This window comes from Mustelus asterias, chromosome 9 (assembly GCF_964213995.1).
Source record: "Mustelus asterias chromosome 9, sMusAst1.hap1.1, whole genome shotgun sequence".
In the NCBI taxonomy this organism is placed as follows: domain Eukaryota; kingdom Metazoa; phylum Chordata; class Chondrichthyes; order Carcharhiniformes; family Triakidae; genus Mustelus; species Mustelus asterias.
Genome location: NC_135809.1, coordinates 61,383,573 through 61,400,071, shown reverse-complemented (window position 1 = coordinate 61,400,071; position 16,499 = coordinate 61,383,573). Strand labels below are relative to the sequence as shown.

At 44.6% G+C, this 16,499-nt stretch overlaps 1 protein-coding gene across 1 annotated transcript in view; it reads right to left on the bottom strand.

The window, feature by feature from the left end:
• Positions 1-16,499, bottom strand: part of LOC144499231 (diacylglycerol kinase iota-like) — a 207,635-nt gene that overhangs the window by 68,808 nt on the left and 122,328 nt on the right. The window contains exons 12-14 of the mRNA XM_078221349.1: positions 14,640-14,700; positions 10,008-10,121; positions 1,837-1,974 (exon numbers count right to left, since the gene is read on the bottom strand). Of these exons, the coding sequence (XP_078077475.1) occupies positions 1,837-1,974; positions 10,008-10,121; positions 14,640-14,700 (313 nt within the window). The remainder of the gene's footprint in view (positions 1-1,836; positions 1,975-10,007; positions 10,122-14,639; positions 14,701-16,499) is intronic.

The following is a 16,499-nucleotide window of genomic DNA, read 5'->3' as shown; positions in this document are numbered from 1 at the left end:
TGCTGTGCAGAGGGACCTGGGTGTCCTTGTGCAGGAATCTCAAGGAGTTGGCTTGCAGGTGCAGCAGATAATTAAGAAGGCAAATGGAATTTTGTCCTTCATTGCTAGAGGGATGGAGTTTAAAAACAGCGAGGTTATGTTGCAGCTGTATAAGGTGCTGGTGAGGCCACATCTAGAGTACTGTGTACAGTTTTGGTCTCCTTACTTGAGAAAGGATATACTGGCACTGGAGGGGGTGCAGAGGAGATTCACTAGGGTTGATTCCGGAGTTGAGAGGGTTGGCTTATGAGGAGAGACTGAGTAGATGGGGCTATACTCATTGGGAGATCTTATAGCAACATATAAGGTTATGAAGGGAATAGATAAGATAGAAGCAGGGAAGTTGTTTCCACTGGCGGGTAAAACTGGAACTAGGGGGTATAGCCTCAAAATAAGGGGAAGCAGATTTAGGAGGAATCCTAAATTGAGTTGAGGAGGAATTCCCTGCCCAGTGAAGCAGTTGAGGCTACCTCATTGAATGTTTTTAAGGCAAGGATAGATACATTTTTGAACAGTAAAGGAATTAAGGGTTATGGTGAGCGGGCGGGTAAGTGGAGCTGAGTCCACGAAAAGATCAGCCATGATCTTATTGAATGGCGGAGCAGGCGCGAGGGGCCAGGTGGCCTACTCCTGCTCCTAGTTCTTATGTTCTATGTAGCCCAGCAGACCCACCTCACCCCCCCACACCCGGCACGCCCCCCCCCCCACCCCCGAAACGCCCCCCTCCACCCCACCCCCCCCCCCCCCACCCCCACTCCCCCCCCCGCCTCAGCCCACCCCGACCGTGGCCTCCTTCCAGCCCCAACCGCCAGAAGGCACAGGCTGGAACTGCCAGAGTGCCCATGCCTAGGGGGCACCACCCCTCTGCCGCCCGACCCACTGAGGGGCCCGATTGCCCTCTTCACTCCAGCGGGGTCTCCCGCAAGTTCCCCAAAAGTGGGGAGCTACTCTAAACCCTGCCAGAGTGAAAGTGTACTGGGGGGGTGGGAGATGCTACTGGGCCCAGAGAATTCAGTCCTGGGCCTGATAATCACATTTAAATTACATTAAAAGTGGATTAAAATTACTTACCTGCTGTTCCCGCCGGCTTCCTGTGTGGTCCCGACCGCGCCAGATTTTCGTCACTGGGAGATGTGCGTGTGTTGGGAACGCACGCACAAATCCTGTGAATCAGCTGAGACATGAATCTCCCAGCCCGACCCGCCAAAGAATTAGCAAATGCATCCATCCTTGTGATGCACTGCCTTCCATAGCCAATTGGAAAGGAAAAAGACTCATTACCCAACTGGATGATGTTTGAGTGTCAGCCAAACAGCCTTTCTTTCCCATTTTCAATATTTTTATATCTGGTGAAGAGAAATGTTCAAAGAAAATGACAAACAAAAGCATCATTTTTAATCTCCTGATGGTTTTTCTCCAGGGTTGTAGACAGCAGTGTCCTGGAGAATAATCTTTAATCCCTGTCGACTCAAGGCCAATCTTGGAGGGTGCGGCCCTAGTTTAACACGACATATGAGTTAGCATCAGAAAGATGGTGTTCCTTATTTCCTACAATCTAAAGGTTGTAAAACTCAAACCTTGCTGTCAACAAGCCACCAATTTACCTCATCATTACTTGCATTCTTTTCAACCACCTGGTGACCTGCACTGCACTGCTTGTTCTTCACCTAGATTTGCCTCTTTAAAAAGAATCCTCAATAATTCTCTGGAAGCAAAAGGACTGCCGTCACAGAACCTTTCAGAAAATGGCAAAGATTTGTACAAACCTAAATTCAGAAAGTTAGATGCTGCAGTTACCTTCTGAGTCCCTTCTTCAGGATCATCCTGGTTCAGATGGAGGTTGTTCTGGAGATGGAGGTTCCAACGATCCAGCTGTACAATATTCCCCTCTTCTACGTGGCAGAGGATTTTTGAGACAGGTTCATCTGTGTAGCCCTGCGACAGAGAGAAGAAGCAACTGCATCATTTGTCCAAGTGCCTGAATCAATAGTGAGGACATCTCCCTGTTGCGGGCTGAGTTAGGTATCTGTTGTGATCAGACACTCAGAATTTGCAGCTAAAAGTCAAGGAACCATCCATCACATTAAGGCATAGTCACTTACGCATACTTTTCCCAATTTCTGTGCTTTTAGATCATTCCTGGGAAGAGCTGCCAACGTGTGGAAATATTGTGAATGTTGCTTGTGATTATAAAATTGACATACTCAACAAACTCATTGAGATTGTCTTGTGCTTGTTTTTCATAGAAAATGCAAACAACATCAAAATAAATCACATTTGTAACCCAACATGGATGACTTCTACTTCAAACTGTGAAGACTTGATAGACCTTCCTGTGTTGTTAATATTCTACCACTCAATTATGTCAGGTAGAAGTAGACAACATAATCATAAAGGCTAATGGAATGTTGGTCTTTATATCTAAAGGACTAGAATGCACTGAGGCAGAAGTGATGCTACAGCTATACAACACCCTGGTTGGACCACACCTGGAGTACTGTAGTTACCGTAGATTGCAGAGTATAAGTCGACCAGGCATATAAGACAACACAATATTTTTCAGTCCCCAAAAATCCTGGGTACAATTCTCCCAACTGCACTTTAAGTGCTCCCACCAGCAGGAAAACTGGAATATGTACTATTGATGTTCTCAGTGTTGGTCAGGCGGGATTCAGCCACCTTGACCATTTAAATTTATGCAAGCCAGAAAACACGCCAGCCAGCCCGGTTTTACATTTTTAAGGGGCGCTCCTGATCTCAGTGCTCAGAGACAGGAACCCCTCCTCTCCACAACAGACACGACAGCCCCTGCTGACAAAGGCAGAGGGGCATCCTCCCCCCCACCACTGAAAGAACGGGTCAACCCAGTCCCTCCGCCAACACCACACAAGCATGAGGGTGACCAGATCCCCCACCCCTACTAGAGACATTTTTCAGGCCTCTGAACCTTCCTGGAAAGCTCAAAAGCCTCAAAAGGCTTTGTGTTCATTCAATGTCATGCTCCATTACTTTTAACTAAGCTTTGATTAATAGGTTGGATCAATTACCCACGAACCAGGAGCTTTGTTTGTTTTTCTTTCCCTTTACGGTTGAATGCATCTCAACTGCCTGCCTTTGTTCCTAACCCGAATGTTAACAAAAATACCACCTTTGATTGACAGGTTGGATCAATTACCCACTAGCCATGAAGTTTCAGTTCCTCGTTTCTAACTTCAATGTTTAGAAAGCACTTGAGATGCATCTAACACAAGGGGAAGAAAAACAAAATGATTGATCCAACCTGTTAATGAAATTACTTCAAAGGGCCACATTCCTCTTTGCATGTGAAAAGGCGAACTCCCAGTGAAAATCAATCCTTTGTCAATCAAAGCACTCTGAAGTGAGTTAAAAGGGGATTTCCCAGTGAATCTGACAGCCTGCTGTCCATCAAAGCACTTCAAAGAGGTTTCAGAGCAGCTGGGCCTTATGAGAGAAAGCAAAGGGATCTCTCTGGTAAAACTGACAGATCCTTTCTGAGAGAGAAATTCTGGAGCCCATTGAACCAGGCTTCAAGCTCGTTAATGTCATTAAAATTAAATAAGCTGTCAACAGGTTCTCATCCATAGCGGGCATGGCAGTAGCTGAGGGGCGCAGAGGAGAATCATGATAGGCTGGACCATCGGGATTCCCAGCTAGGGCGAACAGACCTGGAGAATCCCGGCCTCTTTTTATGAATCTACTTGGTGTACAAGTTGAAGCTAGCATGCTATATTCCCATTAGTTAATCTCAATTTTGCATTGCACAAATTAATGTTTTACCAAAAATGGGTGCATTTTGTTTTATTAATTCATTAATATTAATTTATTAAGAACATAAGAACTAGGAGCAGGAGTAGCCGTCTGATCCCTCGAGCCTGCTCCGCCATTCAATAAGATAATGGCTGATCCTTTTGTGGACTCAGCTCCACTTACCTGCCCGCTCACCATAACCCTTAATTCCTTTACTGTTCAAAAATGTATCTATCCTTGCCTTAAAAACATTCAATGAGGTAGTCTCAACTGCTTCACTGGGCAAGGAATTCCACAGATTCATAACCCTTTGTGTGACGAAGTTCCTCCTCAACTCAGTCCTAAATCTGCTCCCCCTTATTTTGAGGCCATGCCCCCTAGTTCTAGTTTCACCTACCAATGGAAACAACTTCCCTGCTTCTATCTTATCTATTCCCTTCATAATCTTATATGTTTCTATAAGATCTCTCCTCATTCTTCTGAATTCCAATGAGTATAGCCTCAGTCTACTCAGTCTCTCCTCATAAGCCAACTCTCTCAACTCTGGAATCAACCTAGTGAATCTCCTCTGCATCCCCTCCAGTGCCAGTATATCCTTTCTCAAGTAAGGAGACCAAAACTGTACACAGTACTCCAAGTGTGGCCTCACCCAGCACCTTATACAGCTGCATCATAACTTCCCTGTTTTTAAACTCCATCCCTCAAGCAATGAAGGACAAAATTCCATTTGCCTTCTTAATTTCCTGCTGCACCTGCAAACCAACTCCTTGAGATTCCTGCACAAGGACACCCAGGTCCCTCTGCACAGCAGCATGCTGCAATGTTTTACCATTTAAATAATAGTCCATTTTGCTGTTATTCCTACCAAAATGGATGACCTCACATTTACCAACATTGTACTCCATCTGCCAGACCCTCGTCCACTCACTTAGACTATCTATATCCCTTTGCAGACTTTCAGCGTCCTCTGCACACTTTGCTCTGCCACTCATCTTAGTGTCATCTGCGAATTTTGACACACTACACATGGTCCCCAACTCCAAATCATCTATGTAAATCGTAAACAATTGCGGTCCCAACACTGATCCCTGAGGCACACCGCTAGTCACTGATCGCCAACCAGAAAAACAGCCATTTACCCCCACTCTTTGCTTTCTGTTAGTTAACCATTCATGGGCTAGGTCAGCATTTATTGTTCATCCCTAATTGCCCTTGATAAGGTAGTGGTAAGCTTCCTTCTTGAACCATTGCTCTCTATGTGGTCTAGGTACACCCACAGAAGGAATCAAACAGCCGATATCAAGATGCTGCGAAGATGCATGGGAGTTTAAGACACACCCACATCGAGCAGACCCCCCACCCCCTCTCTCCTACATGATGAACAGGAAAGATGGCAACCATCCACACCCACACTTAGTGATAGAAGTCTATTCCTGCTTTTGAAGAGATTTTCCAAGGCTTCAAAGGTCGACTTAAATGTCGTGATCTACGGTATCTCTCGGCACCTCATCTGAGAAAGAATATATTAGTTTTGGAGGAAATGCAGTTTAGATTTACTACAATTATACCTGAACTCCAAAGGCTAGATTACTCATCACAACCAGACACTTCCTCCCTTCCCTACATCCCCTCTGTGAAATTTCCTGGGAGAGGTGGAAGGAAAACTAAGACACTCCCAGAGCTAATAGAGGAAACATTATTCTGGAGAATTTCTCTTTGATGAAGACTGTGAAGACAATGAAAGCACAAACCCTGGAGTGTCGATGGGGCAATGACATTGCCTGCTCTTATATTGCTGACCAAGGGAAACAAACTGTGATCTGTACAACTGCTTTCAGACAGAGAGCCACCCAAAATCAGTACTGCTCTCAAAGCAAACTGTCACCCAAATTACAGGATAATGATGTCAGAGCATAAAGCAGTGTCACTTAGATTAGTCACGGAGCAGGATGGTCTTCAAACAACAAGTGATGAATGCATTAAACAATTTGCCTGACAGAGTGGGGAGTTGAAGCATCAAAGGCATGAACTTTGATTTGTCATTGAGCTTTTTTCATTTTTCCACATTTTAACCATGTGTACATTTTAATTTGGCGTTCATTCCTGAACATAGCTGATTAAAAATCAAATCATGTGTTCAAAATCATGTGGGGTCTGGACAGAATAGATGGGGAGAAATTGTTCCCACTCATGAAAGGATCGGAATGAGAGGGTGCAGATTTAAGGTAATTAGCAAAAGAAGCAAAAGGAATATGAGGAGAAACTTTTTCACGCAGTGAGTGTTTAGAGTTTGGAATGCACTGCTTGAGGATGTGATGGGGGTAGGTTCAATTGAAGCATTCAAAAGACTGTTAAATGAAAAGAAAGAATGTGCAGAGTTATGGGGAGAAGGTGGGGAACTGGTACTTGGTGAATTGCTGATTCGAAGAGCTGGTGAAGACATGATGGGCCAAATGGCCTCCTTATGCACTGCAACAATTCTGTGACTCCATAAACCAAGTAGCTGGAATGATAATTACTGGACTCCTGCCAGCTGTACAGCTCTGAGACCTGCTTACGGCAGTGAAGTGGACCTGCCATCTTGAAGCACAACAACACACAGTGGACTGTTATTAACTCAGCTACAGCACACTGCATGCAGTGTATCTAAGGCACCGAACCAGATATTAGCATTGGCACCTACTTAAAAAGCAAAACAATTGAGCAATAGGAGACCTTCAAAGAAGAGCCTTATTCTGCACGGACTAGGCACATTCCTATCAGGGGCTGAAAGGAATGGCCTCCAAAGCCAGAGTTCACTGCATGACTAAGGAAATTGGGATGAAAAGAAACAGAAAATTATGATGAATGTCAGGTTCGTTAATCCAGTTGAGAAACATAGAAACATAGAAACCCTACAGTGCAGAAAGAGGCCATTTGGCCCATCGAGTCTGCACCGACCATAATCCCACCCAGGCCCTACCCCCATATCCCTACATATTTACCCGCTAACCCCTCTAACCTACGCATCTCAGGACACTAAGGGGCAACTTTAGCATGGCCAATCAACCTAACCCGCACATCTTTGGACTGGAAGCAATACAGAAAGTGCAGCACAGAACTGAAAAAGCAAATAACTGGGAAAAGAGAGTGAGGAGAGATGGCGTGAGGAATAATGAAAGGATATAAAGTGGAGATTGCATTGTTGGATCTGGTTCTGGGCAATGGGGTGGGTCAAATTGATTAAATGGCACTAAGTAACCATTTAGAGGATAGTGATCAAAGCTTAAGTCGTCGGGAAAAGGCAAGGAGCAATGCAGAGTGAAAATCAATTGTGAGAGGATCAATTTCAGCAGGGAATGGAGCTCGCCCAGATAAATTGGCAGGCACAATTGTAACTGAGAAATGGGCCACCTTTAATGAAGAGATGGACTGTGTACAATTGACCCACTGATGAAAGGTTCAGGACACGAAACATTAACTGTTTTTTCTCACCACAGATGTGGCCAAACCTGTTGAATATTTCCAGCATTTTCTGTTTGAATGGCACTCTAAAGATGAAGGACGTCAGTTACATAGAGAGGCTGGAAAAGTTGGGATTATTCTCCTTAGAATGGAGAAAGTTAAAGGGAAATTTAATAGCTTTTGTCCAAATTAATGAAGGGCTTTGAGAGAGCATATAAGAGGGTCAGTAACCAGAGTTAATGCAATCAACAAAAATTCCAGTGAGGAAGGAAGAGATTTATTTTACGTGTTGCATAGTTCTGATCTCGGATGTATTGACTGAAAGGACAGAGGAAGCAGATTCAACAGTAACATTCAAGAGAGAATCTGGTATATACTTGTGAAAGTGAACTTTGCAGGGATTTGGGAAAAGAGCAGGGGGGACGGACCAATTGGATAGCTCTTACAAAGAGCTAACACAGAGTCAATGGGCTGAATCGCCTCCTACTATGCTGCTTGTTTCTATAATTATGTGACAGGCACAAATAAAACCAAAGCATGTTCTCAGCTCCTCTCCTGAAGATAATGACCCATGCTAGAAATGATTAATTGGCCAAAGACAAGCATAGTCATCACAATGTATACTGGCAACACTTACCCTACAATGGAAGGATGACAGTAACCATCAGCCATCATCAATCATCAATTATAAAAACAAACTTCATAACAATACCAGGCATGTCATCTATTCCGGGCAGTTTAATAGGTTATTTTACCTTATCACATTTGTAATATAACCTTTCCATGGATCAGTCCTTTTGTGTTTTGAGCCCGCAACACTTGTTAACAGTCAGATTTTTGGAACTAGAATTCCACCTGGAGAGATTTAGGAAATCTGTCTCTTCTGCATTTTACCAGGTCTCACTTCTCTTATTTTTTGGGAACACTGCAAAACACTTGAGCTGGAATTTTTTGGCCGTTCTCACTGGGGGTTCTTCTGGAACAACTGACAGCAAACCCCTGCTGTGGGTTTTCCAGTGGCATGGGGTGCATACAACAGGAAACCCCGTTGCCAGTGGCAGGATGAGAAGATCCTGCTTCCAGTCAATGGCAGGCTACCCCAGCAACTGGTGGAATTTTAAATTCAATAAATAAATCTGGAATTAAAAGTAAATCAGTAATGGCAACCGTGACAACTGTCACTGATTGTTGTAAAAACACATCTGGTTCACCAACGCCCTTTAGGGAAGGAAACTTGCCATCCTTACCTGGTCTGGCCTACATGTGACTCCAGACCCGCAACAATGTGGTTGACTCTGAAATATTGCAGCAAGCCGCTCAGTTGAAGGACAGTTAGGGATAGGTAACAAATGCTGTTCTTGTCTGTGACACCCATCCAATGAAAGAATAAAGACGCAGGGGGCGATCTTAACTTCTCATCCCACCAGTTGATGGGCGGGATGAGCTGGTAAGATCACAAGAGAGGGGAAAAATCAAGTTCAGGCCCAGATTTTCAGCAAGATCAGCCTTACAATATTTAAATCAATGCAAATGTTGATTTAAATATTATTAGTGAGCCTGGGACGCAATTGTCCGGCCTTGCCGGTGGAGGTCCTCACTGGTGAGGATCACGTATAGTCCCCATCAACAGGGACCTGTCGTGATGGTCTCACCTGTAGGACCAGAGGCCATTGAGGCCCCCTGGGAGATTGGGGGTAGGGTGGTGCTGGCCTGGCAGTGCTGGCCTAGCACCACTGGGCACCCTGGCACTGCCAGCCTGGCACACTGGCAGTGCCCACTGGGCAGTGCCAAGGAGGTACAGCCTAATGGAAGGGGCAGGGCCTAAGAGGAGGGGCAAGTCATGGATGGGGCAGGGCCTAAGGGACGGAAGGCATGGGCGAAGCTGCACACTCAGCCACTGGATCAGATAGGGGGAGTTACGCTGCGTACTCTGCAACCAGCAATCGACTGGGAGGCAGCAATCGTATAGGCCGGGCTGATGGGGGGGAGCGATCATCCACGATGGTCAGCAATTGCGGGTGGTGAGAGGAGGTGTGCGATATCCAAGGGGTGGAGGTGACTGATAGACAGTTCCCTCTGTCCTGTCGGACAGAACAGAGAGATCTACACATGCGCAATTGCACCCTCTACTGTGAGCTTTCCAGAGAGCTCAGGCCAAATCCCCTCCACTTACTGGCAGGAAACTGATTTTGCTTTTTTTTGCACAGAGTGGCATAAGATTGAGCTTGTGGCCTTGCCAAAATGGATCTGAAACTCCCATTTTCGCATTCGTTCATTACTTGGAATTTTTTTGGTAAGATCGCCCCCTCAATGTGTTCCTTATCCCAGGAACTAGTCTAGTGAAGCTTCATTATACTCCTCTAGAGCAAGTACATCCTTCTTTAGGTAAGGTGATCAAAACTGCACAGTACTTCAAATGTTCTGTACGATTGTGAAAAGACTGTCTAATTAGTGCCCCCTCCTCTGGATTTGTTCTCAAGCCCTTCAGATTTTTTTGCCTTCAACTATTTAGACAATTTCCTTCTAAAATTATTAAATTTGCTTCCACTACTCTTGCAGGCCATCCCAGATTATAACAACTTGTGAGAGCCACATCACAAAGAATTTCCTGGTCTAATGTTATCATTGTTGATCCCCTTCGCCTGCTTCCCTCTGACCGGCCACACGACATGTTTACATCCTCTGTCTTTTAGGTGGCATTCTGGGCCCATCCATGCGGGGTGTACCTGCGGGCAGCTGCCGAGTGATGTACCTACCCCTCCCCAGTTGAGAGTGCGGGCCAGGTCATTCCCTGTCCCCAGTGGAAGGACTGCGACTGGAGGCTGGGGATTGAGCTGCAATTCGTCCAACAAGGAAAGGATCCAGCCCACCTGGACAAAGGCAAAAGTAACATTACTGAACAGCTTGATGAAAAAAAACATTCAGCTTCAATGACTATCATCTTCATTCTCCTCAAGTCAGAAATCTTATTGGAGTGTGGAGAATGGACTGATGTCATCTTAGTTTCAATTTAAAGCTGTGCTCAAATTTTACATTTTATTCTTTCATCAACAGGAATAATCGGAACTGGAAGAGTTAAATATTAAAGTCAGGAAACACTTCCCACTGTGCGTGCACCTCCATTCCCAATCCAGCTCTCAGTGGATGTGGCCCTATTTTGTAAAATTTAACCCAATCTGGCATCCATTTGAATTGAATTTGGCAGAGCAGGCCGGATGGGCTAAATGGCCTACCCAAAGGCACCATGCAAAATAAACAACAACATCTTAGATTCATCTAGCACCTTTAACAGAATTAAAATAATCCAAGGTGCTTCACAAGAATGTTAGAAAGCGAAAACTGACACCACGCCACATAATGAGGTATTAGGGCAGTCAACCAAAAGCTTGGTCAGAGGTAGGTTTTAAGTACTGGCTTAGAGATAGAGAGGAGGTAAGGTTTTGAGAGGGAATTCCAGAGTTCAGACTCCCATGTCTTCAAGAGACATCCACCAAAGGTGGAGTGCTTGAAATCAAGGATGTTTGGTGGGCCAATAGTTTATATAGTGTAGTGGTGACTGCATTCACCTCACGCACGAAAGGTCTCCAGTTCGAAAACAGGCAGTAAACTTGAAGATAAGGGATGTTTGGATGTGTTACAGGTCACTCCGGGAGTCTGGTTTGCTGTGGCAACATGCAATTTTAGATGCACAGTGTCGTCCAGAGCTATGGATAGTGATGGTCGAGGCTCCAAAGTTCCTTCCATCACATGACCTGACCAGGACTCGTTCCCGCTCTTATTGCCTGCCATTGGCTTGTGCTGGACGGATTCACAAGTTGATACTCAACCAGTTTGGCCACATTAGAAATGCACCTTCCAGACCTGGAACTCCTGGCTCAGAGGCAAGGATGTTAGCCGCTCCACCACAAGACCCTGACCAGGTGTGAATTAGAAGAGTGCAGATATCTCAGAGGATTATGGGTCTGGAGGAGATTACGGAGATAGGGAGGGCCGAGGCTGTGGAGAGATTTGAAAACAATACTAAGAGTTTTAAAATCATGGCTTTGCCTGACAGAGAGCCAATGTAGGTCAGCGAGCACAGGAGTACAGGATTAGTGTGAGTTAAGACACAGGCAGTAGGATAGAATATGAGACGCTAGTCAGCTGGGTGTGGAATAGTCAAGTTTGGAGGCAACACACACATGGAAGAGCCTGAGACGGGCGCTGTTACAGAGTTGGTAGCACGGAAGTGAGCGCTTACATTAAACAAACAAAACATCACGGTGGTAGCAACACACTTAGAGGAACACAATTCATTAAACTACTTCCTCTTGAAGAACTGAAAGACTTTCATTTCTTTAAGTGCCTTTCAAAACCGCAGGACATCTCAAAATCACTTAACGACCATCAAAATAGTTTTTGATGTGTACACACTCCATGTATAAATGATAATGACCAGGTTTGTGCACAAATTGTCTGCTTTCTTTCCTATATTGCGATAGTGACTACACTTCAAAATGACTTTATTGGTTGTAAAGTGTTTTGAGACGAAAGATCACTAAAGAAATATTTTGAGTAAACTAGTATTGATAGTGCTGTAGCAAACGTTTAGGGAGCCTGATCAGGCCGCTTGCTGAACATTATCTAATGCTAGGGAGAGGGTGGGTTGGGAGCCTAACCCTGACACACTTTGTGAGAACAGCAAGATTCCCGTGGTTGTCTCTGGCAGCAGGTCATTAGCAAACATCTCAAAGGGGATGCTTCATCTATTTTGTGAGATCCTTCCCCGCGGCTTGTGTAGGATGAGGTCTGTGGGCAAGTCTGAAATGCAGAAAATGCCCATCTTTGAGATTGGCATTGAGAACATGGCTGGGGCAAAGTAAAAGAAGCTTTATACTGTATCGAGCCTGTGGTATATTTGATGCTGACTCTGGGATTGATACCAGAGATTAGGAGATTAAATTATGAGGACTGATCACAAAGACTAAGGCTGAAATCTTCTGTCCTTGTTCTTGGCTGGGATTTTCCTGTGCCGCTGAAAGTGAAAAGAGTTTTGGCCGGATGGCCAGAGATTCCGTTCTCGCTAGCAATGGATCTCGCTACAGATGAGGCTGGAGAATCGTGCCCTTCCTGAAGTATAAAAGAGCGAGGAGTGGTCTAATAAAGATATTTAAAATGGTCAAAATATTTTCTGTGCTAGATAAAGAAACAATTTCTGATGGAGGAAGAATCAATAATGAAGAAGGTGAGATTTTCTGGTCTGTTCCACTGGTGGGATCATCTGGTCCTGCTGAAGTCGGCGGAGATTTGAATAGTTTGTAGCATCTGGAAAATCCTGGCCAACCATCATCCCAAAATGACATGGAGCAGTCAAACCAGAAAACATTTTTTTCACACACAGGGTGAACTGGAGTCTGGAACTTTCTCCCACAAAAATCTACTCATGCAAAAGGCCATTTGAACTTCTCAAGTCTGAAATCAATAAATATTTATTCAATAAATATTTATTTGTACAGGGGAGGCAATGGCCGAGTGATATTATCGCTGGACTATTAATCCAGCTAATGTTCTGGGGACCAGAGTTCGAATCCCACCACGGGAGTTGGTAGAATTTGAATTCAATAAAAAATATCTGGAATTAAGAATCTGCTGATGACCATAGAACCATTGTCAATTGTCAGAAAAACCCACCTGGTTCACTAATGTCCTTTAGGGAAGGCAATCTGCCGTCCTTACCTGGTCTGGCCTACATGTGACTCCAGAGCTACAGCAATGTGGTTGACTCTCAACTGCCTCCTCCAAGGGCAACTAGGGATGGGCAATAAATGCTGGCCAGCCAGCGACGCCTATGTCCCATAAATGAATTTTTAAAAGTATAGGAGATATGGAGAAAAGGCAGGGAAATAGATTTGAGATCTAATCTAGTTAGGATCTAATTGAATGTTGAAGTGGGCCAGTAGAACTGAATTGCCTCCTCCTCTGCCGATCACACAAACACAAAACCCTTTTGAGAACGCAGGGTGAGGTTTGAAGTTGACCCTAGCATCAGTTTGAAGTTGGTGAAGCTGTAGAAAAGGCAGGTTGAGCTGGCAGATAGGATGACGAGCCTATATACTCCCCTCTGTTCTGCATTGGCAGGTGATCATTTCGTGAGATTTGCCTTGTTCTTGGGCATATTTGCTCCTATTCTGGGTGGCTCAATTGAACAGAACACAGATCTACACAAATATGAGTGGCACAGTGGTTAGCACTGTTGCCTCACAGCGCCAGAGACCTGGGTTCAATTTTGACTTTAGGTGACTATCTGTGTGGAGTTTGAACATTCTCCCCAAGTCTGTGTGAGCTTCCTCTAGGTGTTCCGGTTTCCTCCCACGCTCCAAAGATGTGCAGATTACATAGAAACTAGAATCAGGAGTAGGCCATTCGGCCCTTTGAACCTGCTCCACCATTCATTATGATCATAGCTGATCAAATCATAGCTGATCCCCCCTTCTCCCTTGATCCTTTTTAGCCCCAATAGCTATATCTAAATTCTTCTTGGGAAGAATTTAGATTTAGCTATATAACTGAAATCAGTTTTGGCCTCAACTATTTTTTGTGATAGTGAATTCCACACATTCACCACCCGCTGGGTGAAGAAATTTTTCCTCACCTCAGTTCAGGGTTAGGTTGACTGGCCATGCTAAATTGTCCATTAGTGTCGGGGGATTAGCAGGGAGAATAGTGGAATTACGGGGAATATGGCCTGGGTGGGATTGTTGTCAGTGCAGACTTGATGGTCCAAACGGCCTTCTGTAGGGATTCTATTCTATTCTACATTTTCACACTGAGGCTGAGGGCTTGCATTGAACTGTTCAATGGGATCATTTTATTTAAATTATCTCTCCAATGTAGTCCCTTCAATTTTCAGAGACAGTGACTGCTTGCAGGAGTTCCTGCAGACATGGGGGCACCAGGTCAGCTTCAGTGCTTTACCCATGTGACCCTTATTCATGGTTGAGTTGCTCATGAGCTACTCCTGCTAAACTATTCATCTGCAGAAGACAACACACAACAGCCTTCTTTTCATAGCCTCTCAACAGGCCTTACAGGACAGGGCAGGTGACTGTGATCAGGGACAGGCGACCTGACCCCTGTCCTCCAATTCCAGCACTCGTAAACTTGCAAGCTCACCACACACTAGAGGAAATGACCTTCTGATCTGTATGGTTCATTTAGTTAAACTGAGTCAGACGGCAGGAGAGGTTTATGAAAGAAATCGGAGGAGAAGAACGCCAGTTAAACATCTAGCCCTCCCCCATCTCACGATGAATGACAACAGCCTCTGAACAAGCACACATTAGACCAAAAGCACATGCAAGTTATTTTGGGCCCAGTGATTAAAGGTTTAATTTGTTAAAATTACAAACCGTTCCATCTCCACCACAGACCAGAATACGGAGGTTTGCGACCTTCCGATACAGTTCCAAGCTGTTTAGGAAATAAGAAATATTTACTGTGATTCAATGCAACACAAAAGCATTTTAATCAACAATTAATTCAGCAGGGTCAACAGGATGTATAAAGCTTCACAAAACGGCACACACTCATGTATCAATTTGTGTCCATCAACTTAAAACCATTTTCTAAATTCACTGCAATGAAACTTCTTTACACAGCAAAATGCAGCAGCTAAAAAAAAGGACACTACTTCTTCAACCAGATTATTAACAGTTAGGTGTGGAGCATGTACAGGTGTGGAGCGTGTACAGGTGTGAGCATGTGTATAGGTGTAAGCATGTGTACAGGTGTGAGCATGTGTACAGGTGTGAGCATGTGTACAGGTGTGAGCGTGGTCAGGTGTGAGGTATGTGTGAAGCATGTTCAGGTGTGCACTGTTGTCAGGTATGAGTGTGTTTGTGTGTGTATGCTTGTATGTGTCTGTGCTTGTGTATACGGGTTCATGTGTACGTATGTGTTGTGTGCCTGTGTGGGTTCATGTGTGTCTGTGTCACTGTGTGTCTAAGTGTCTGAGTGATTGTGTCTGTGCTTGTACATCTGAGAGTGTGAGTGTGTGTGTGTGTGTTTGTGCTTGTATGTCTATATGTGTGTTAATGCTTGTTTTTCTGTATGTCATGTTTTTGTGTATGTGTGTGTTCATGTCTGGGTGTGTGTGTGTCTGTTAATGTGTCTCTGTGTGGGATTAATTATGTGTATAAGCTCTGTGTATATCTCTGTGCCTTTGTGTGTGTCTCTTTGTCTGTGTTTGTGCATCTGTCTGTGTATGTGTGCAAATGTGTGTCTGTGTATGTGTCTGTGTGCGTCTCTATGTGTCTATGTGAGTTTCTGTTTGCGTGTGTGTATCTCTGTAAGGGAGTGCCTGTATGTTGGTGTGTATGTGTCAGTGTCTTTGTGTGCATGTATGTGTCTGTGTTTGTGTGTCTATGTGTGTGCAAATGTGAGTCTGTGTATTTGTGCCTGTAGAGTAGTGTGTAAGTGTGCATGTATGTGCATGTGAGTGTCTGTGCATGTGTGTGAATATGTATATGTGTGTGTGTGTCTGTGTGTGTGTCTGTGTGACTAGATGTGTGTAAGTGTCTGAGTGATTGTGTCTCTGTGCATGTGAATGTGTTTGTGTGTGCACGTGTTAGTATGTTAGTGCTTGTGTATCTGTGTGTATGTCTGTCGGTGTGTCTCTGTGGGATTATTTGTGTCTGTCTGTCTCTGTGTATGTCTGTATGCGTGTATATGTGTGAATGTGTGTCTGTGTGAGCGCCTGTACATGTATGACTGTGTGTGAATGTGTATATATGTGTCTGCGTGTGTGCCTGTGTGCGTGTGAGTGAGTGTGTGTATGTGTGTGCATATTTGTGTGTATGTGACTGTGTTTGTATGTCTTTGTGTGTGTCTGTGTATGAGTGGTGACTATGTGTCTGTGCTGGTGTGTCTCTATGTACATGTACACCTGTGTGTTTGTCTGTGTATGTGTGTGTGTGCGTGTGTGTGGGTGTGTTTGTGTGTGTGTGCGCATGTGTGTATATGTGTGCATGGCTGTGGGTGTGTTTGTGTGTGTGTGTGCACATGTGTGGTGTGGGTGTGTTTGTGTGCATGTGTATGTGTGTGTGCATGGCTGTAGTGTGTTTGTGTGTGTAAAGTAGCATTCTTGCATCAGTACCATCCTCACTTTGGAGATGGCTACAATCCTCATTCTGTCTGCTCTCTCTGACAAGAGGGAGTGACATGTGGCTTGCTCTCTTTGAATAGAAATGCTCAGTGAGATCCATTACAGT